The sequence below is a fragment of the Molothrus ater genome, chromosome 6 (assembly GCF_012460135.2).
Source record: "Molothrus ater isolate BHLD 08-10-18 breed brown headed cowbird chromosome 6, BPBGC_Mater_1.1, whole genome shotgun sequence".
NCBI classification, from domain to species: Eukaryota; Metazoa; Chordata; class Aves; order Passeriformes; family Icteridae; genus Molothrus; species Molothrus ater.
In genome coordinates, this window is record NC_050483.2 from 13,048,002 (window position 1) to 13,072,353 (window position 24,352).

General features: G+C 37.5%; 1 protein-coding gene across 4 annotated transcripts in view; it reads right to left on the minus strand.

Annotated features, from left to right (window-relative positions):
* Positions 1-1,380: 1,380 nt before the first annotated feature.
* The window catches only part of SOX6 (SRY-box transcription factor 6), a 370,211-nt gene continuing 347,239 nt past the window's right edge, over positions 1,381-24,352 (minus strand). For all 4 annotated transcript variants that reach the window (XM_054515289.1, XM_036383763.2, XM_054515290.1 and 1 more), the window contains 3 exons: positions 18,228-18,461; positions 15,466-15,682; positions 1,381-8,289 (listed from right to left, as the gene is read on the minus strand). In XM_054515289.1, coding sequence (XP_054371264.1) covers positions 7,986-8,289; positions 15,466-15,682; positions 18,228-18,461 — 755 coding nt within the window. In that variant the 3' untranslated portion in view covers positions 1,381-7,985. The remainder of the gene's footprint in view (positions 8,290-15,465; positions 15,683-18,227; positions 18,462-24,352) is intronic.

A 24,352-nucleotide genomic window follows, 5' to 3' on the forward strand; every position in this document is an offset into this window, starting at 1 on the left:
TCTGAGAGCAGGAGAAAGGACCAGAGCAGCAGGGGCACCTCAGTTCTCGTATTTGTTGTGCTCTGTCACTTGTTTGGTGCTTCCAGTGCAGTAGGGCCCTCCTGTGATGATTGGAATAACCATGGCAACTTAGGAACTTATTTATTGTATTTATTGCAGCAAGTTGGTTTGAGGTGCTGTTCTCACCAGCACCAGGAAAAAGCAATGTGCTGCTCTTGCTATATGGGTTAGCCCCCAACACACAGCCTTGTCCAGAAGAGTGCTGTACATGTGGAGACAAGCCCCTGTCCTGCACAGACCAGGGGGACATTTTTTTAGATTGACCCCTAGAGATGTCACATGAACGGTTTGTGCCTTACTGCTGCAGGAAGCAGTGACGTTTTGTAGCCCTTGCTGGATTAGATCTTCATTGTACTTGTGTAACAACACAGCTGACAACACCAGTGTGTTCCAGATTACTGATCAGTCCTCACAGGTGCAGATTCGGGTAAGAAAAAGGAGAAAAATCACATGGCAACAGGTGTGTTGGGGGAACAGAGGAAATAAATTGAATTAAATTGCACAAGTCAATATTTATGTATTTCTCCATTATAACATGTTGGTGAGACTCCTCATTACCATCCACTGTTGACTTTGAAGTATTCCACCACAGAGATTCATAGTGCAGAATGTCATTTTTAGGAAGTCCATGTATGATGCTCTCTCCAAGGAAGAAAGGATTCTGTCCCGCTTGGATGTTTCAGGGTGGTTTGTGCACCAGCTGAAACTTGACTGGAATCTGATGTCATGTGCAGCCAAAAGGCTCTGTTGCATTTCTGCCCCAGTACAGTACGCTTCAATGTAATTTATTATTTTCCTATGAGAACCATGACTAATTGCTAAGTCAGAAACCAATCACAACACACCAATGGCAGCAATTTACAGACATGGCAATATGGCAACTAGAGGCTTTTTGTTATTTAACTTTGGTTAGTTTGTTTTAAGTTATATGCAGCGGAAAAGGGGAAGGCAAAGAAAGAAGAAACATGAGAACTGTTTTGTCTCATTTCTACTCACTAAAAATCCTTCTGAGATTATGTTGTTACCAACAGCATTTCCTGCACACAAAATTGACAGTATTGAGTGTATATTGTCAAATTAGATTGGTTATCATGCATGTCTTTTACAGCATATGGTGTTAATGCATTTCAGAGGCTGGAAAATGCATTCATAGACTAGAAAGGCGTGGGCAAAACATAAGAGCTGTAAAATTCAGTCACCAAATTTACAGGAGGCCAGCTGAACAGGCCTAGTTGCATTTTCCCATCAACTCATCCTGGTCAGTCTTTAATACAAAATTCAAAGGAATAAGGGATGCATAGAAGAAATCACACACACATCTCGTAAAACAAAATTTATCTTTAATTTGTAAGTGTCAACAGCAGTACAAAAGATGGAGTGATGGTGAATAGATTAAGGGTAGAGAGGACAGTCTTGAGGTAAATGAGCATAAATAGGCAGTCTTATAGACACTCCCCTGAGGGGTCTAAACCCCTATCATGGCATATACTGTATCACCCAAGGATGACATGTTTAACATATCAGGAAAGCACCTTGTGCAAAAAAAAAAAAAAAAAAAAGAAGAAAAAAACTTTAAAAAATCCCTCCCACCCGAAACATGTAGGTAAGGTGCCAACGTACACCAGAACATACTGTATATGGACAGTGTCTTTCAATTTTGTCTTTTCCATCAATAACTGAGGCAGAGGAGGAGAAGACTCTTAAAAGTACCACTGAAAGATTATTTAATATTTAATTTACCTCACGTCAATACTGCACAACAAAATCCAAGAAGTCTGTTTATGCAATGAAGCAGAGCTAAGAATAACTATTCTCTTTTTTAATCTGAGAACAGATTTTTTTTTCTTAAATCAATATCCTTAGCAAACTTTTTTCTTTCTTTTTTTTTCTTTTTACTGTATCAAGAGGAGAGTGTGAGATGTGATGGCAACCTTTAAGTTCATTTAAAAACTTTACACTGGACTGTACAAGATTTTTTTTTTTGATAAACTATTTACATTTTCAGACTTTAAAACATATTCAAAGCAGCAATAGACACTAGTTTTTCCTCTAAACGCCCAAATAATTACCGGCCATGGGCCCAGGTAGGTACCTGCACTGTATATAGAATTTCTACAAAGAAAACCTGCCCATTAAGTAGCCAGTGGCTGTTAAACAAGCAGCCCTCGCCAGTAAGAGCTGCACCCAGGGTGTTGCTATAGGAATCAAAGCATAGTACCTTGACAAGAGAGTCTCAGTTGTCCCAACAGCTCTACACAAACTTTACAATTTGAAACAGCAGCTAGCATGTCAGTCCAGCATGTCAGTGAATTGTGCTGATTAAATTAACATAGAGTACAATCTCACAATATACATCACAAACAAATTACAATGTCAGGAAATAAGAGTTACAGTAAGATAAGTTATGTAGTAACAGCTTATAAGCTTGTCTTAATGTAATAAAAAAAAATTTTACATGGGAAATACAATAATGAATGAACATAAATGCTAAGCATTCTAGTTTGCTACAAGCTGAAGAAAGGTACAAGAAAAAAAAAACAACATTGCTTTCTGGAAAGCAAAACACAAATAACAAAGGAAGACAAACGGAGAATGCACACTAGCAGGTCTGCAATGTGCAGCATACAAACAGTTAAATATTTGCACATTCCCCATATTCCAAGAGCACCAAGGACCTCACTTGTGGTTTTTAGAAAGCGGAAATTACAAAGCAAGCCATGTCACTAAGTTGCTTTATAGCTTTCATATTGCCATAAATACCATTTTGATAAGTTTTCCTTCAGCCCAGTTCACCCCACCCTACCCCTTTTTACCCAGCGTGTGAAATCTCAGAATACTTCTTTGTCACCATTTCCAACAATTCTGGTAGTTAAGAAAGGGCTTCGGATTAAAATGAAATTATTTTGCATATGCATTGTTTTTTCCTTCTGTAGCAGGGCATTGCTACATATCAAAAATGTATCTTGATCTGAGAAAAATCACAGATTTTAATGGGTTGTACCAAAAACCAAAAAAGTTTAGAAGAAGTTTCTTTTAAAGGAAAAAGTGTTTTGTAAATGATCAAATGAGGTCATATAGTATTATTCTTTTAAAAGAACATGCTTAAGTGCCACCTTGAATCTTAAAAAAGCATGCAAAACACCAAGGGCTCCAAGCCCATTCATTAACTTCTCATAAAAACATGAAGAACTCTATCAATACATCCTGCTGGCTGCATCTCCAGTGCAGTTGTTCTTACTGTGACCCTGGCTCAGCAAAGCTCACCCCACTTAACACCAGCACTGCACTGCTCCTCTTGACCACCGTGGAAGCACGAACATGCTTCATGGCAGGCAGGTACGTAGGTGTTTTTCTGGGGGAGGATGGGGTCTAAATCTTGTAGAATGTTCTGCTGGCAGATGATTTGGAAATGCCATGCCTTTGATGTGGCCAAAAAACAAAGTGCAGAAAGCCAGCCTGGAGATTAGATGGCACTGGGAGGTGGTTGTGTTGTGTTTATCCAAAGCAGAGGCTGCTCACAGCTGGCTGCTGTGCACTTTGCCCGGGGTGGTGTATTTACTGGGACTAATGCTGCTGTTGGGTTTGCATTTCCATCCCTCTGTCTTTTCCCTCCCCCTGCACCTGAGTACACTGATTTAGGAGCACTGTGTCAGGATCCTGTGAATGCTCAGCAGGTGGTTTCACAAGCTAAATGGTGATGCCCAAACACACAAGCAGACCAGAATCTGGCCAGTTCTCCAGACTTGTTTCTGCACATAAACCCTGGAAAGGAGTATGGTTTCTGTTGGGACCTTTCTCTTCCATTTTTATAAAATAAGAAGTGAACTATTCTGGCTGGTACCAGACTGTTTGGGGAGTCTTCTTCTCTGAATATAAGTATTTAATAATTTTCCAAAAGAAAATATATTGTATCTGTTAATTAAATAAACTGTTCACAGAGAAAATAGTATTTCTATATTAGTGCTCCTGAATGGAGTTATTTTTCCAGTCAGTTTCTAAGGGGCCTCAAACACAAAGCTTAAGAAGCAATTCCATGAATCCTCTTGTGTATTGTGTGAACAATTTCTCTGGTTTTATAGCCTAATGTAACAATAACATGATTAAATGGATGTACAACATAAAGGTTTGATATCACCGAGTCTTGCCTGCATTGCAAGGGCCATTTCAGTCATTTTAATCTTTCAGGGATATGCTTTTGACTTCCAAATGTCATTCTTGTTAAGTAAAATATTTCATTGGTTTTACTTGGATTCAGAAGACTGTGTTTCCCATCAAATGTAGCCAAAATTTGGCATGTTTCATGTATCAACTTTCTAAAAAAGGAAGAAAGTATTCCCTGTTTGTGGAATATGCTACTAAAAATCAGAGAGAGCACAAGTGAGGCATCTTGCTGTCCCAGCTACAGGTCCACAATACTGCGCTCACACTGCGGGTGTAAATTCAGCATCTACATGAGGTACAGTGACTTGTCAGCATTTAATATGGACCAACATACACTGATATAGAACAAAAGTAAATACATAACTTATACTTCACTAAGTATCCATGAACAAAAAATAAAATTCTATTTCCTATGTTATATTTACACAATTTAAAAAAAATCTAAAATGAGATGGCAAATTCATCAAAAAACTTTGTTTTGAGCTCCGATTAATAAAGTAAAAATGTTGGGTTTCATCCTTATGATTGTCCTTCCTTGATTTCTACTGACATTTTAGAGCCAATGTCGGCTAATAAATAGAATAACACGCTCATAGGCACAATTCAGATTCAAATATGTTCCTCCCACTCCCCCAGCCAGTAAATGCAATTTTTACCAGCTGGTGATTCCTGAACAGCCAGTCATTTTCGAGAATGTGGCTTTAACATACAGAGCATCAGCACTGAGGCAGGGCTGGAGCTAAAACAAAGTGTTCATACATACATGTATTTTGCATAAATAAATGAAATAACAAGACATAAAAATGACTCAAATCCGGCAACTGTGAGGCAGGCCCACACGAGTCGAAACAGATGACTTTTGTTCATGTAGTTTTCGTACAACAGTTTCACATTAGTCAGAAGTGATAAAAAATACCATTTATATCCAGTGCTTATAACACTTACGAAACAACATCTGTGAGTGTGTGTTTTTTTTTGTACTACAAGCAAAATCAAGTTTCAGTCCTAAAGAACAGTCCTTTGTTCTCCACAAGCCTGCAGAATATTATTTTGGCATGGTCATAAAATTAAAAAAAAAAAAAATTAACCTACTAATCTAAATGTTTGCCTTTGTGCAAAAAAATAATTACATAAAATACAATGCTAGCAATACAGCATTCTACCTATGCAACAAAACCAGGAAAAAAAAGAGAGCAAGAGAGAAAGTGACGTGGGGGGAGGGAGAAATACTTCTAACTGGAGAATTATGTAAGACATTAATAAATAGTCTTTTTTTTTTTAATGAAATAATGATGTCCTCCCCCCAATCTGAGCTGAATGTATTAAAACCAGTTCAAATTCCCAAGCTATTTTAAGAACAAAAAACCACTTTCTATCAGTACCTTAGCCAGCTTAAAGAGGACGCTCACCAGCTAATGACACAGCATATGCCTTTGAAGACTTGGCTAGACCAGTTTATTGCTTATTAGACATGGACTCAGAACACAGTTAAATAAATATTAAAAATATAGCTTTTTTTTGTTCCAAATTACAAAATGGTCAGAGAAATTTGACCATTGTGTTTCTATGCCATTATCTTTATAAATTGTCCTGTAAATTGAACAATCTTCTTTGTCTCGGGGGGTCGTTCTCTCACATAGAAACGCAATTCCTACAGTGGCAAAAATGGCTGTTTCTGACAGGACAGGGATCAGTGGGGCTGTCAGGAAGGAGATTGCTCCTCCAGAGCAGCTCACAGGGGTGTCTGCAGAGCAGGAGGCACAAGGACAGCCAGACTACTACTAAAACACGCTCATTTTGTTGTCCAAAGCAAAACCTGTGCAGCTCCATGAAAAGATGCTCCAAGACTTCCAGAGGAGCTGCTCCAGGCCCCCTGGTACCTCTCCGCCCGAGCCTAAATTTATCACTGTTGTGCTGAACACAGCCAATTCTAAATAAAAGAGTTGAGGATCTTCAGCACAGTTATTCCTCAGGCCTATTGGAACTGTATATATATATACAGTGATCTATTTGTGAACAGGAGTGGAGATTGAGGGGAAAAAATAAAGGCAGTTTCTCCTCCATCTTTGAAATCTAACAGATTCACAATCTTTGAATAGAATCTCGCAATATTTCCCAGAATTTTCTCCAGTAACTGCATTGTTTCTAGAAGTAATACAAACAGATATTTAAATTTCTATAGCACCTTACATCCAAAGATCCCAAAGCTCTTGATGAGTCACATTCCCACATGACTAACATACAATAAATATTTTTGATGACCCATTTTCCCACCTTTGCAACTAGATATTTGAGTGGCCTTCCCTCCCCCACCTGGAGTCTCACCAATAAATCACTGCATAAATACTTAAGGTAGCACAGTTCCTTCAGGTGGCAATGGGAACATGAAGTGCAGAGCCATGATTTGCCACAGGTTCCTCAGGCCCTAAAAATTCAGCATGGTGGACTGTAAATGCAGTTTGGATTTTACATCTGCCCTTGCTGTCTAAGTGTAGAGGTTTATAACTATAAACACATTTTTAGGGGTATTTGTACTCTATGTACATATAAAAGTACTCACTTTATTTTGCAATACATATAGCAGAGTGTTTACAAGTGCTCCTTGAACATACAGTGTTAGAGGAACAAGTGAATTTCTCACTCATAAAGGTCATGTTCATTTTAGTAGCAGGTGCACTTTTATTTTCATATACCTGTGTGATTTAGGGAAGGGGAAAGAAGAGGCTCTTTAAAATATCAATAAGGAATTGTAAGTGTAATGCCACCAACTGTACTTTTAAAAATAAATATTAAGTATTTGGACCCTTGACATTCTGGAATGAATAAATTATTTAAGAGAAAATGTGTTAAGACTGAATGCAAGGGTTAAAAGCAAAGGGGTAGAGAATGTAATCAGAGGTGGCCTCACACTGCTAAGACAGGCCTGTCCATAGCTGGTGATCGCTCTTTTGTGCTTACTTAAAATGTCACACTAATGGCACATCAAGAGGCAAAAGCAATTGGGCACATGCACTATGGCAACCATGTTCACTAATTAAGAATATCCTGTCTCCAGATTCCTGAGTACTTTACCATATTCTGGAAAAAAATTAGGTTTCATATATAATTTTTTTTAAGATGCCAAAGGATTGTCTAAGACTTTACAGTGTCTCCTTTAAGACTTTTTGTTTAAATGTTAAGATTCAAAAGTTATGAAAAGTTTGGCACATCAGAAGTTCAGCTATACATATGGAAAAAAAAAATGGAATTCAGAGACTATTTTTTAAAGACAAGCTATGATGCACAGGTGTGCACACTTGCGGACTTGTTCTGTTTCACAATATGAAATCTGCAGTTTTTGTTTTCTAAAATAATCCAGAATAAAAACACATTCACAACCTGTAGGCTGGCACAGCATACCTGAGTGAGAATGTATAACCCCCATCTAAAACAGTAACTTAAACCTTTATCAGCATCCAAACGGAAAAAGACAAAAGGTAAGACTTGTAAGACAGCTATTGATTCATATAAGTTCTCAAGTCCTGATGTCTGATATTTATGTCTTCATCTAAATTAAAAAACAAACAAAACAAAACAAAAAAAAAACCCAAGTTCATGAAAAATTAGGGAAACAATCTGTCTCACACAATAAGAAACATTTAAGACCATTCTGCTGATGTAACTGTAGGAGCCACACATGCATGCAGGCTCTTTAAGAACTTTTGTTCAAAAAAACCCCAAAAAAACCCAAATGAGTCTGAGTACTTTAATTCTGTGAACACTCCTCAGTTGGCACTGACTGCCTCATGGGCTTCGTTTTCACTACTATAGTCTGATTTGGGATCATCCTCATAGTCCTCGTACATTTCTATTTCATCCTCTCCATTTATCATTTCGTTTCCAGGAAGGCTTCCGCTGTCCGTCTTCATACCATAAGTGCTCTGGATGACAGGGATGCTGGGCTCAGGGCTGGCAGAGGTGCTGGAGCAATCTGATGTCATCTGAGGGGACGGTGTGGTGGTCGCCATGGTAATAGCACCAGGGTAGACAACTCCTGTTCCCGTGGTGATTGGAATCTGAGGCTGTTGTCTGCAAGGAAAAACAAGAGGGAAGTGTCACTGCCTGTGTGTGCAGAGGAGGGAAGACCTTCTGCAAGACCAAAGGAAGGAAAAGCAGGTGGTTTCCTAGAAAGGCTCCATGTATTCCTCTGGGCTCAGAGTCCTCTATGGTATTGGTTCATTATCTACCCCAAAGGACAATTGGGAAATGAAGTGTTTTCAGTCACTACCAGACATCCTTTCATGTACTCTACATGTTTATTCAAACCATAATACAAACTGGCACTTGGACAGAGACCATCAAAAGGCTTCAGGCATCCTGTCATGCCTGCCTGCTACCAGACACCATCTATCCAAAATCTAAACCCTCTAAACTCATGGCAAGTGCTTCTTTTAATGAGAGGACCTCAAGATTACCTAAAACAGCAGAGAGAAACTGAAGTATCTAATTTACTATGTCAGTAGTATGGGTAGACTAGCCAGGTAGACTCCTATGGCACTTGGACATTCTTTTGACATTTGATTGCTGGCTTTTGATTTTTATTTGGATCCATCATCGGAATGCCAATTGCTTTTCAGGATTTTATGTGTAAGATCTATGTGTAAAGATACTTGAAGCCAAGTACTTTATAAAAAAAGAAAACAAATCTGCCCTGGAAGATGCTGACTATGTATTGACTAGTTATTGAACATACATGCCTATTTGCATAATCTATTTAAAGAATCATACATTTCAATGTATTCCCAATCTTCTTTAGAACAATATTAACCCAGTAACAGTGAACTATTATAGATTTTAGCAGGAGAAACAGTGCCAGGTACGTTTGAATAGTCTAAGGAATCTGCAACCTGACCACTATGCCATTCCATGCTAAATTCAAAAGGACATTTTATAAACCGGTCTCACAATTTCCTAATCATTGGCTAAATCAGTACAGAAGATAATGTTAAGCTTATTTAAAAAAACTCTAAATGTCGATTCTTTATTGTTCATTGATCAAACTCTAATTTTGACAAATATCGCACTAGACAGTTACAGGGAAGCTGCAGTCGTTTGGGTAGTGATACAGTGAAATCATGAACACCCTGTGTAACACACCACCGAAATAGTTTGCAGTCCTGCCACGGCTGGTACTGCTAGCCTGACTCTTATAGCCTCTACACAGCTTGAGAAATTCAAACATCTGTTGTGTAAGTCTCGTACACCTGGCTAGCAGCGAGCAAAAACGCAGTAATTCATTTGACACAGTCATTATACTCCTGTTTGCAAATGATGATTTGCAGATGATTTACAAACAGCTTGGGATTTTTCACTAAATTTTCACTTTTTAAATGGTCTGATAAATGTTCTGTGAAAACAATTTTCAGGCAATGTATTTGCTTGCAAGTGATTTTCTGCAAACATCTTTCAATACTTTATCCATAAAATTGAACACCTACCTCACATGGGAACATTCCTGGTTTAGGATTGCATGTTTTCAGGAGTATAAGCTATTACTGCTAAAAACCCACAAGTATCTCCTCCACAACTTTTAGACACAGAAAATGATCACATTAATGAATGTTTCCGCAAAGGAAAAAGAAACCCACACATGGTCAACAGAAAAATCTATGTAGTTGTCACCAGGCCATACACACTTAATTCTTTCTGATCTGCCCGTCTAATAATCTTTCACCAGTATTTCTTAGAATAAATGAATTCACAAAACAAAACATCACCAGTTGTTCATCAAAGAACACCATCATATCAATGCCAAATGATGCTTTGAGAAAAGTTTTCACAACTCCTGTAACAGAAGTTGTAGAACTGACTCCAAGAATGATTGAGACAAAGCTGCTGCTGCGTTACAGCTGACATTAAGTATCAGAACACTAATATCCACTTTGTACCTCTCCTCCCCAAAAGGTTTGTGTTTTTTCAGAAGCAAATAGTCTTTTTACAAGCAGCAGAACAATTTTAAAAGTCTGCTTAAGACAATGCTGTGAGATATGTTGATGAAGTGATGGTTATCAGTGTTAAGGCCTGAAGGAAAAAGAAATCCTAGTATTTAAAACTCGGTCAGCAGAACTCTTCTAGACATCCACATTTCTGTGGGACTTGTACAAGTACCACCCTTTTCAAAGTATAAATGGAGGTGGTCATCTGAGCACAAAGAAGCCAAATTCACAGAGGTATTTTTACTTGGGAGCACACCAGGCAAATGCATGGCAAGCTACTGAATGAATCTAATTGTCAAAGAACTTGATTGGTATAGCAGGAAAGTTAAAGGCTTACTGAATTTGTCATTCATAAATGCAGTCCTTTTTTACATGTTAAACAAAAATCAGACATGCTGTGCATGCCTGCTGCTGGCTGGGTAATAACTTTAAATTACCTATATCTCACTGTGGAACTGTAAACATGTGGTAACTGTACCACCTAATTGGAAAGAGTCTCAAATTGCTACCCATTTGCTAGAAAAAAATTTGCTAGCACTTAAACATGGGCACCTACACACCCCCTGTAACTGGACACCTACCTCTGATTTAATACCTGTTATTATTTAGACCTGATCAGGTTGTCACTGTAAATTCTGCTCTAGCCACTACATTATATCCCAGAAAGTCTTATTTTAAAATATCACAAATTATGTGGATGGCATATGTTACTAGAGATGAGTGTTATCATTTCCTAAGTAATTAAGTTCTTTTGGGGAGGAAAACAGAGTATTTGTTTAAACTCCCAGTACTCCCCCTGAAAGGAAGAGTTGGAGTTTCTAACCTACAACTCTGGCCATTATTTGTTCTTATGTTTTTAGATCTAAAAGGCATTCAAGTTAATGGATTCTTTTATTATATAAAATTCCACACATTTAATCATTGCCTTTAGCTAGAGTTTTACCATCTTAGAACCTTGGAGGGGGGAGATAAAAACATACTTTACCTGCAAGCTACAGGTTACAATTCAGCTCAGTTGCACATGGAAGTTTTCTGCCTGTTAAGATTTCCAGAAAGCAACATTAATCTTCTGGTCTCTTCAGATCCATGAGGAATGGTGGCAATCTCTACCTACCCTGGCTTCAAACTACTCCTGTCCCCACCATCTCCTCTTTGGCTAAGAAATCCTCATATGGACAATTACTAGGGGTCACTCTCCTCGGCTCTGCCAGCATTGATAACTTGCCTGTCCACTCTGGGGCTTAAGATTTGGCCCAAAATATTTAAGTAAATATAAAAATGGGAGTAACATGAAAATTCTTAGCCAAACTGACCTGCTCACAAATTTGTGGCATTAATATTCTTAGTATTTTCCTGGAGAATGTTCCTCTTTTGACTTTTGCCAAACCAGACAAACATTTAAATTGGCAAATGACCATTGTTTTCTGATCCCTTCCCAACCATTTTCTGACAGCTATTTAAATGTCTGAAGCAGAAATTGATTGCATCAAGCAAAACGCTCAGATGTTACACACCCCTGAAACTTACATTCCCATAAGGAATGAAATAACAGTAAATCTCACAAAAGCACCCATTGTGTACTTGCTTTAAGTTCAAGCTACAGGAGTATAATGTTACAGACTTATTCAAAACCATAGCCTAGCAACATTCAGACTATGTGTGTACAGTAGTTATAAACACTATAAAGGCTTTATTCTAAACATCTTACTCTGGTAAAGCACAGGAAAAAAAAGTTACTGCTTACATCATTTTGCAGAGAAATGTATATAGCATATACTTCTATTTAGAGTGTATTAGACTGTAAAAATGACTGAGCAATGAATTATCTTTGTAAGACAAGGCAACAAAAGACAGACTCAAAATACCTGAATTTATGGTTTATATATGATCCATTTCTTAGCTCACATTTATTTATGCATTACACAAAACTACTATTGAGGATAAATTGTAAATCACTTGAAGTCTGCTTGGGATTAACTTATGCTGAAGGTATCATTCACAAGTTCCATTAATAATTTTACTATTAAAAATAACTCAATTATTTTAAAGACATAGCTGGCTCCAGATTCAGCTTCCCCTATATTGAAAGCAGCAATTTTTTAACATACTCTGCATTAAACATGAATTATTTCTGTACATTATCTGCCTCATTTGGAACAAAATTCATTCATGTAGGGATACAATAGAAGGCCTACGCACACTGTAAGTTCCACTCTGTTGTTTAGAATACTTGGCAGTTCACAGATCTTGTTCTATTACAATTACAATTATCTGAAAACATTAATTTCCTGGCCAATTTATTCCAAGAAATCTTCACTCTCATTCAATTCTTTGGAGATTTTTCTTCAAAAATCAGAACAAAACCTAGCCATTCATTAGCTTATTTCTCTATTGTATTTTAAATCCTGGCTAGTTTGTATCTTGAAATTCTTTAAACTCCCTTTTCACATCTTACCAAAGTTTGTCAAAGACTGTGGTTCAGTGAAGTGAGCAGTATGAGCCTTTTGCCACAAAAAAATTTGAGCTATGGAGAACTCCATGCTTGTGGTGGGGGGGTTCTACTCATAGGAGAATTATCCTATGTTAGCCAGTGGCTCACCTAAGGGAGTCTGACAGGAACTAGCCTTTACTGGATTGCTTAAAACATAAATGGGCTTTTGGTATAAGAAAAATGCAAACACAATTATGAAAAATTTATTTTTCTTGCTTTTTACTATTTCCTTTAGCTACCTGCTTTGAATGTGTATCTGACTCTTCACACATCTCTTACATCTCTTTATTCCATGATGATATTTTGTTGCCGTTTTGGTGTGCCCATTCCCAATTTAATTGGTTTGTTCTTTAAAAAAAAAAAAAGGCAACAAAAAAAAAAAAACAACCCAGCAGTACTTCAAGCAGTATGAAGCACTTGGCACATTTCATTGGAGTCTATTTTGTACTTTTGTTCTCTATCTTCCACTGAAATATTTACTGTAAACACAGAGCATATTCAATCCGAAAAACCACATTTGTCTCTTATTTCACTCTGAAGAGGAAACAGCATCTCAACTCTCACGTCTACAGTTCCGAAGGACGATTTATGTTGTTCCATCAAAACAGTGGAAAAATAATGGGGGTGTGAGGTCAGTTAGGAAAACTGTTCCAGCTGATGCTTTATGTGATATTTATGTTAAACACAGGGAAGAGTAAATTTAAGAAGCTGATGGGCTCACTTACTGTGTTTCACTTAGTTATAATCTGATTTGGAAGAAATGTTGCTTTTCATTACTTAGTAAACTATTCTGCTGAGACAAATGATTCCATGCTTTATGTTTCAGTTCAAAAAGATGTTCTAGTCTGTCTTTTTCACTAGTTTTACTTGGTGTCTTCCAATAAGTTTGTTTTAAATTATTCTTGAGGGAAAAGGGGAATTTGGGACAACAGTGAGAAGTCACAGGGAAGTATAAAATAATTTTTTTTTTAATCCCAGCCTGTGATTCCTCAGGACTGTAATCTATATTCACATTGTACAGCGACATGGATCTCATTTCATCTCCATTGAATGCATCCATTAGACTTCATACTCCCTTTTCCATCACTTGCACAACTAAAACTCATTGATTTTGGTAAAGTCCAGTGCATCATCATATAACTGCACAGAGGTAGTTTACTTTAAACTTCTTCAACATCAATAGAACATGGTGAAGTGGACTTAGCATAAAAAGAAATTGGAAACAATCCTTTCAAGAAATGGTGACATTCTCACGGTCTTCATGATCACACTGTTGGATATATGAGAAAAATGTTTAATCTGGGTTGCACCAGTTTAGTTTTGAATAGCTTTCAGTATACATATTTTAATAGGAATTCACTCTTTAGGTAGGCACTTTTAGGAGTTTCTTAAATCCATCCTCAATATTCACTCCCATTTAGCCATCACATTTAATGTGTAAAATGCTACTGCTTAATGCTGTTTTGAATTAGCAAACAATTCTCAAATTGTTCAGACTGCTGTTTTGGCATTCCTTTTACATTTCTTGTCTAGATGTGATTTGGTCTGTCAATCTGCTTTGGAAGACGTAAGCTAGAATTTCATTCCCTCAATCTGAATATAATTTGTGATGTGCTATATAAATTCAGATTTCTATTTAGAGTCCTATGTGCAATTTTGATGGAAGACTATTAGTAAACAATTTCCCTTAGACTGAAGAATAAAAAAACAATGTCATAACTATAGACTGGAAGGCTATTTCAAGATATCAAAACCACTTCTATTTACTGATTGAAGAAAGAGCCCACATTGTTGCAGGCTGTACCACAAAATAATTGACTGCAACAGGAGTTCTGCATCCCAAGCCAAAAATGAGGGCACATAATCGACGTCAAGGTCAATTATCTGGTGGTGAAGTACCCAACAAAAGGAGCCTATTGTGATTAGAGAAATAAGCAGAACATTGAGAATTTGGAAAGGCTGGCACTGGAGACAGCTTTTAGACTCTTTGTAAATCACCAGAAACATTGTGTTAGAGCACTGAGCATCACAGATTAATTCATAAAAAAAAAGAAACAGGAGCGAAAAATCAGTTATGGTGCAGTTGTTTCACTCGACTTTTGTTATCCTTAGCCTGTAGATGTTTCATAGTGCTGCTTTCTCTGCTGAAAACCAGAGGAAATAGCCCTAAAAACACACACAGTGTTCTTAAAATTGTGTCAGGATCTTTTTGGGCAATACATTTTGAGTTATAAATCTACCCAGTCCATCTGCGCACTACTTGAAAGACTTCTAAAACTTATTAAAAAAAAAATCATACTTCTCTATATAAAAAAATTCCTAGTAGCTTCATACGTTGATATCATTCATTTGTGTGTGTTCCTCATGCAACTGCTATTACTCCTCTCCCTTTTCCCCCTCTCCTGACTCCTATTCTACACAGGAATAATCCTTTGTGTTTCTCTCTTTGTTCTTTTCTTAATTTAGGAAATGATGCTGGAGTCATTACTAACCCAGAATGGATTAGCTTACTAAAAACTCACAAAAGACATGATTCAAACCTTTCAGGCTAATGGGAAACAACTTCTTTTGCCTTTAAAGAATTCCACAATCAGTCTCATAATCAGCATTCAGTGGCAAGCCGATAGCTCCATATTCCATCTTATGTTTTTAATAAGGTCTTACCGGTTCAAACCCTTTCCCTCTAAATGACATTAGTCAGCGACTTGAACAGATAACTCTATTTGGTTTCAAACAGCGTGCTCCATCTTGGAAAACAATGGCAACAATTGTACTCACCCTACGGTAAAAAACTGCCTCATCTCCTGTCTCCGAGACCTCATCAGCTGCTTGTATTCCCCAATGCGCAGCTTCTTCCCATCCACGATGCAGGTGCGTTTTGGTCGAGGCTTGTATTTGTAATTGGGGTACTTTTCTAGGTGGATCTTACTTAGTCGTGCCTGCTCTTCGTAATAAGGTTGTTTCTCTTGGTTTGACATGGACTTCCAGCGAGATCCTATGGACACAAAATGTCAGTGAGTGCTCAAATAAAGAGGGCTTAGCTGTGCACATACACAATTCAACGTGCCTTCTCACCATAATAAATTTTAATTAAGTTCATTAAATAAACTGATTTAAATTTACATCAGTCTGCACATATATTGGCTTGCACAGCCTGAGACATCTTAAAAGAGCCCTGACTTTCAGATATTGCTGCAGACTAAGCATATGTAAATCTCTATTAAATAGGGTGCACTTAAAATCAATAGTTAAGTCTCAAAATCTCAGCCTCGTGCTGCAAAACAGACTACTTAATTTTTTACAATAAGAGCATTAATCTGTGAGTAATTCCATACCTCTGTAATACCACGCACACTATGGTGGTTAAGGAAAGTCTGCAGCTATACTTTCACTGTTAAAAGCCTAACACATTGCCTAGGGACACAGGCTTCTTTGATATTTTTATGAGAATTTGGTTTATACACTCCTGCTAATAGATATTAATAGCTTGCTATGTAGCAGGAAAAAAGTATCAAACCTTGTAGATTCAGAAAAATTATGAACAATCCCTTGCTGTCTGGGCATCTTAAATTTACTGAACTTCTGATATAAGCTTGGCATAATACTGACACCTATTTTAAATTCTGTTATGCATATTATTTTTTTGCCAGATGTAATAGGCACACAGAACTGAATCTTACATTTCACAAACTCACATTGGAAAGACAAAAAGTAAAACAGAAAGCACACTGTAACTATATACACCACTTCAGGTACTGTAAACTCTCATTGAAAGCTGCACCAATAAAAAAGTTTAAAAATTAACACAGTGTACACAGGAAGAGGCAAAAGTATTCAGATCTCTTGTATTGTTTGTAAGGAGCTATCTAAACACTTGAACAGAGACGGGAATAAGAAATGCAGAAAAAAGCTTTTTGGTGTCTTTTAGATGAATAAAACGATTACAGCTGTGGTAAACGTGGGTGGAAGCTATTCTTTTACTAACATTTTTCATACATCAACAAATGGAAAAGTTGTATAAATATTATCCGAAGCCAACAATATTCTGTGTCAGTTCTAATATTTCAGTCTCTTTTCTCATTGTCCTGGAAAAGTTGCACAGATATTATATGGACATAGACTTATTTGTGGCAGAGCAGATACTGACAGGTTAATTCCATGGTTAACAAACACTCAATTGCTGGCACTTGTGAAATATTTATGCTGTAAGTTTACATTTTAATGAATACAGTTACTATGCTCCTAATAGTTTTTTTCACAGAATGCACACAAATAATATAGATTCCCTACAGCTGCCAACACTGAAACAGTGAAGGTTTTATACAAAACTGAAAGGCTATTCATATAACTCACTTATATGGTAGACAAAAATATGAGAACTACTAAGAAAGATTTTGGAAGTTGCAGGACAAAGTAACATTTATTTCTATGTATTCTTGCCTCTGATTGAACTAACATGCAACAAACTTTGTATTTGAACTCAGAGTTTACAATAAAATGATTACAGAGGAAACTTGATTTTTACTTTTATTTATTACGAGCTACATTTGGAATCTGTCTTTCACTTCAAAGACTCAAAAAGCAAATATAGGTTTTAACATTTCACCACTCATTCTCACGTATGTTTCTAATTCTCTGGAGGGGTCTTAAAAAGCAAATCAAAATTTCTCAAAAATGAGTCCATTTATTTGCACAGGGACAAAATAAAACCCATGGAATATTCCCTGATTGTGTCTATCTATACAAAGTAAATATTAACTACTGTGACTTTTACCTGAGCAATATTTTAATTGCACATTTCTAGTGGTTAGCTTTTTGAATATTGCAATGTTTTGAACCAAACATTATTTTGGATGTGAGGTTTGCATGTACAGGTCTTTTGAACTGTGCCAGGTTTCTTTCTTGATTTTGCACTGTCTGACATAAGCCTCTGATTTTGATTTTGTACTTTTTAAACTTTATCCCAGTATTTACTCTAGGAAGTCCCATATTGCATTCAGGTGATTTCTAGTTCAAGTGCGTTCTAATGGGATCTTGCAGTTATTGGGACTTTATTGGGACACTCTCACAACAGATTTCACAAAACATTCCTTTTCAATGCTACTAAGTTTTAAAGTATGTTGTGATGCTGTTGGCAATAAAAAGTATTAGGGAAGGGGCAGAAAGGGAAAAGAAAGGGAATAAAAATGAAAACAAGCCATGAATCTTCATTTGCATAAGTTTCAGTAATTCTAATTTTGGTGAACATCCACCAGAAAAAGATATGTCCAAAAATTAGAGAAGTTCACAGAACTGTAAAATTGGGTTGGAAGGGACCATAGAGATCATACAGTTCCAAGCCCCTGCCATGAGGGTTGCACCTTCCACCAGGTTGCTCAGAGCCCCATCCAACCTGGCCTTGAACACTTCCAGGGATGGGACATCCACAGCCTCTCCAGCAACCTGTGCCAGTGCCTCACCACCCTCCCAGTAAAGAATTTCTTCCTAATATCCAACCTAAACCTGCCAACACAGCTTGCTGCCCGTTGCCTTGCACTTACCTAGGATTTTGCTGATGTTGGAGTTGTGCATGTCGGGGAAGGCCTGGAGGATTTTCCGGCGCTCGTCCTTGGCCCAGACCATGAAGGCGTTCATCGGCCGCTTGATGTGGGGCTCGCTGCTGGCGCGGCCCCGCGAGTCCCGGTACACCCGGGCTTCAGCCACCGTGGCCCCTCCTGTTGGCCAACAATAATACTGCTGTAGTTTAGCTGCAGAGCCATTCACTGCTTTACTCCCTGTAACGTCAGGGCAGGAGGAAACAAGATGGATGCAAAACATTATTACGTGCATTAGGAAAGCGCTTTCAGTGCTCTGCTTATTTTAGCCTCTTTTGCTCTCTCTCTCTCCCCCTGCTACCAGATCTATGAGAAAGAGAGAGAGATGGGCCAACTGGTGGTCTCAGTGTAGCTGAGATGACCCAACATCAAACTGAAGAAACAAATTGCACTGGTATTTTTCCAATTAAGACATGTAGATTTGATAAAGTTTCCATCTGGGGCTTTACCATAAAATACATTCTCTGAATGCTCAATAAAACTCACATAGAAGTCACATTTGAGAATCCAAACTGATGTAGGCCTGCTGACACAAGCCATTGACAACGACTTTGCTGCTTGAGCAGTGAAGCACATGCCAACCATTTCATAAAATAAATTATACCATGCACCAGGTACATTTGTATGGAACAGATTATATTTGGAGCTGGACACTCTAAAGTTGCATCTGCTTTAATTGTATTCTAGATGTGCTTTGAAGCATTTGAACCACATATATGTAATAAAACTGTCTTCCTCTAACAAGTACATGCACAGCACATTGGAGCACTCCAGGGTGGGAGACAAGTACCCCAACTCCATGCCTGCTGTACCGTAGTGTATCCCAGTCTTTATCTGCCATCAATTCAGCTTGTACGTGCCAGCCCTAACTGGGATTTTGAATGCATCCAGCCCTGTTTCTTGACCACAAACAGAAAAGACTTAGGGGAGTTTAGAGATAGCAGATCTGAGGTGTAGAACTAATTACTAGGGGTGAAACAGATGACGAAGGCATGCCTTTACTGGAAAAAACTTCTGCAGTTGTGATTATAAGATATGTTTTTAGAGTTATACCTTAGCTATAAAAAAGGCAAAAAGTGTTTACAGTGGGAGAGTGACAGTCTTTGACCTCACCGAACTGGTCATATAATTTAATACCTTGAAAAGGCAAGATACTTGACAAAAAGACTAATACAGCAATAGATCTTTTTTTTATAAATTCATGATGGTAGCTGTAATAGTTTATTTGCCAAATAATGTAAGATTAATTATTTACAGTACGTAAAACAAAACACTGCAGTTTTACTGAATACAGGCACAAGTTTTTAGTTGTGCAAAAATCAATTTTCCTAATTCAGATTGAAAGCATTATATAGGCACACCTTTCTAAAAATTCTATATAAGAAACACATTTGCATGAAAAAGGGGCCCTAAAATAGAGGATGCATAACTAATACACTACCTTTTTGCCACCAGGTCCACAGTACATTAATTTCATTTAAAACGCACTGACCATACAGGATAAATTGATTTTGCTTTATATGGTGTTGACAGCCATGTTTATTGTGCAGTGAAATGTAGTGTAGTTTCAAGCTGACTATATCCATCAACACAGGGCAATATGCTGACTACTGGGCCAGATGAAGACATACATTACCCTGAGAGCAAAACACTCATTCGCACACAGAAGCGTCTTCTCCTGAGGATCACCCTGGTAATTTATGATGCCTCCCATGCCATTACTTTACAACTGACACCAATTTGGCAATTTGTATACTAACATGCATGCACATAAAAGAAGACAGGTTTGTGGCAAATGTGAGCTGCAAAACTCTTTTAGCACTGTTCTAAGTTAAGCACTGTGCCACAGGTGTTCTGCATTTACAGGAGGCTGCAGTCAGCTTTTTACTGCAAAAGGGAAGAGCAGAATTGTAGAGTGACCTGCAGGTAGGACCAGTTGAGGGGGGTGAATGGTCAATGAGGCTCTGCTCATTGTTGCCAAAAGCCTTGAATCAGCAACATGTCAAAGATACCATATTTTGAGAGAGGATGTATTTATTTAGGAACTGAAATAAGTTGCAAACATAGTAAGTCAACACTGAACTATTTACTGGGACAAAGAACTACATAATTTGAGAAAAGTCCAATATAGCATCTAACAGTTGTTCTATCTTTTAAGATAATGTAATAAAAATCTGTTACTAGTGTGTGGGCAATTAGGAAGCTGGTGACAAAAAAAATTAAATCATTATTTACGCAAAAGATATAATTTGTTTTTAAACTGCTCTACTCACAGCACAGGAAAGACATATTTGAATCCACTAGGTGTCTTTGCATCTTTTCCTTTCCCAAAGGTACTTATTCACTACAGCTAAGAGTTTGTCTTTAGCACTTTCTAACACAATTTTGGACTTTTCAAGCCTAATGCAGGTAAAGAGTAGTTTTACTGTGAACAAGATTATAGGTGGCTTTTTAATCTGGATGTAATCTAGACAGAATGAAAATGAACAAAAACAAACAAAGGAAAAAAAAAAGAAAGGAAAAAAAAGAGGAAGGTTGAAAATCACCATAAATTATATGTTTCCATAGAAAGGTTATGTTAGAAAACAATTCTTACTTGGAGTAATAAATTACAACCATCCCAAGAAGGTCAAGTCTGGCTGCATCTGCTTTATGCAAGTCCTTACTTGAAGGACTTGAAAAAGTAGCCAAAGAGTTGATGTTCTTTGAGCTTGATCTCTGGGGAAATATTTGCAAGCTGACCTATAGGCCACCACAAAAGCATTTGCAAAATTAATTTCTGCAAATAACTAAAGCCATATAATCTTCATGCTCTTCTGTCTCAGAACCACAGAATTATATTCAGCATATAAAGCATGACAATAAAATAGTTCAAATAGTTCTTGCAGCATGGGGGGAAGTCAGAATGCCTAAGTACCTTTTTAGATTAGAAATGAGGTGCTAATGATACAAATACATATATGCTCAGTGAAGTCTTACAAGTTGAAACACATAACAAGCTTTCAAACTGGTTGTTCTTAGGTACTTCATCCTGTCAAGCAGATATTTTGACTTTATTGTGCCCTATGAAAACAATTTCAACAGATTTAACAAAGTATGGAGTTTTTTCCTATTGTGATAATCCTATTGTTAGCACTGACAGAGGCTCAAAGAGACACCTGGAATTTTTAAAGAAAATGTATATGCAAGTGCAAAGAAGTAGGTGTTTTAAATCTTTCTGAAAATATTGTCAGGAAATTCTAATTACTAATGAACCTAAAATAACAGATAAAATGTAAGTGTACTACCAGTGAAGGACAAGACAAGAGAAGGAATTGGTAATTGTCTCTCTATGGTAACTAATGCTCTGCCAGTTACTGCTCATACTGCAATCACAGGAGGAGGGATTTTCAGAATTAAGAGCCTGGTCAGAATTTATAATTATTGCAGAAGCAGAACAGTTTGGCTGCCCTAGTGGCTTAGTTGGCAAAGAACTCTATATTTTGGCCTAAAGACAGGGGCTATCCTCAAAGTGGCACTTTTAGCTTCTGGAAGTGTTCACTGCCTCACTTCCTAGATCCTTTGCATTTCCACAGCTTGTCATAACTTTGATGATTTAAAACTAAAATCAGATTAAAGAAGAATGGTATTTTTTTTATGGATATATGGCAGGCAACCCGTCTGTGAAAGCTGGACTCCATACTGCTCTAGAGGCAATACTGAGGCAAAGAAAACACCACAGACTAAATCTAAAAATGCTAGAGCTTCATGAAAATAATTTGCAACAATGTTTTCATTTCTAAAGAGCCGTCTAATCAGAGAATATTGGAGAGATAAAAGAATCTGATCATCAAGAACGATAAACTTCCTCATGTGAAATAAATGTTAAGAAACATAAAATAACAATTGTTACATTGTTCATTTATTTATTTATTTATTCCTGTCTTTATCTGAGGTTCTTACATTTGCTAATGAAATTAATATTAGAACGGGCATTATCCCTCAGCATGCTTCCTGAAATCTTGGCCACAATAGGGTTAATCCTACTGTCTTTACTGGGATGTGGGTTTACCTTTCATTTTGCACATCGCCTACAACAAAACCTGAGACTGGGCCTTTACATGTTACCAGAAAACAAACAATAATAGATGTGATAGAAAGGAGAAAAAAAAAAAGGCTGAGAAAAAGATGAGGAAAAGAGAGAAAAGAAGTGACAGCAAAAGAAAGAGATTTTTGTCAGTCACCCTGTTATTCCTTAATGACTCTTCATAGTATGACCATTGATTCATGTTTAAAGTGATTTCCCCTGACTCCCCCCAGAAAATGGATCTGGCTAATCTAGAGTATGTACTGCAGATCATCTTCCATGGACACACACCAAGACAGGATACATGGAAATACAGACAATATTTCTAGGTTCCCAGTATGAAAATGACTGCTTAGTAGTAAAGCTCTTACCATCAGTTACTCATTAAGCTGAGGTGACATATTTGCCTAGTTTGGAAAAGACTGATTGTGACCTCCAAAATACCTGGCCCTGTCTGTGGTAATACAGCTAGCACTGCAGAGACCAGAACATGACAAACATGCAAACAGGAGTCACTCTTTTACTGCAAGAGATGGGTTACTCATAAATATGGACATGCCATAAAGACAGGGAGAATGAAAAACCAGCTTGGTAGTGCCCTGTGCTGCTCTTAACCTGTGTACAGACAAATGCAGCCTTTGTGAAACATATAGCAGCAGCTAAAATCAAATAGAGAAAGAAACAAATATGGAAAGAACAGAATAGAAAGAGCAGCTTTGGCAAGCTTGGAACACGGGAGTTGTTATTTAACTAATATTTTGGGTTATCAATTTTAGAGAAATTTACAAGAATTACTGCTACTTCACTGTAATCTTAGCAACATGTAGCAGCTGTAGAATAACATTTATCTGTTTTGCCCCTTGCCTGCCTCTTATTTCTTCATCCCCAACACCATTCAGAGTTTCTCATTCTTTACTGGCATGTCTTGTCATCACTGGCAAAATACCCACTTGGAAACATGGCAAGGTTTTGAACAGGGGTGACACAAATGTTCTGTTTGTCAGGCAGCTTTTGTTCCAAATGCTAAACAAATATTATTCAGCTGCAATTTGAGCAGTGAACATTTCTCACAGGCTGCATGTCAGAGAATGAATGGGGAGAAAAACCGGGTAAGCCACAAGCAATTCATGAAATACTGCAATATTTAAATGGCCTCTAAAATTTTTCACCTGCAAGGGTTCTGAAATGCACTAGGTAAATACTAAAAAGTGAGAATATACTGTAGCACAGGTTAGCTATATCCAAGCAACACCTCCTTATGATAAGACTTCCCTTTTCCCTGCTAAGAGACTCCATTCTCTTTAAAACATCAACAAGAAGAACCAACTGGGAATTCCCTAAGGTCAGCTCTGAGGAAACATAAACCTCTAATTCAATAACTCCGCTACTGCACTGAAAAAGGCCTTATTATTGCAACATCCATATGGAGTCAATTGGACATTAATGACTAATCAATCCCTCCCCTTTCTATTCTACTTATAGTGTCACAAGCCATGTTTAGATTAGCCCATTTCCTGCTTAGGATCGCTCAAGATGTCTTTTGTTCTTTCAGGGCTGGCCTGATGGAGGCAGCTTAAACAAACACACGACCCAAGTGGTGCAGGAGTTATAAACTGCCATATGTGAATGAACAAAGGGGCCATACTAAAGCCTTTTGTGGTATTTGTTAATGTTTTTCATCTGAGTTTAAAAAGACCTAATGACTTTGTGGTGAGCTGATGCATGTGGCTCGTGGCTTTGCAAAATGAAGGAAATTCTAGCCAGTTATATATCAGCATATATTTTCCAGAGTGCCTTGTTTTCAGTTTTGGTGGCAGCGAGTTTACTTTTTTTAGTACATTTGTTTTACATATGCAAGCAAAATACTTAATCTCAATTAAAACAGCACCAGTTTTCACAGCCATACTCACAACCTGCATATACATCTTTCCCCATTTGAAAGTCTAAAGCTAAAATTAAGAGTGGAATATCTGCTGCGTGTGAAATCAAAGCAACTGTTCTTAGC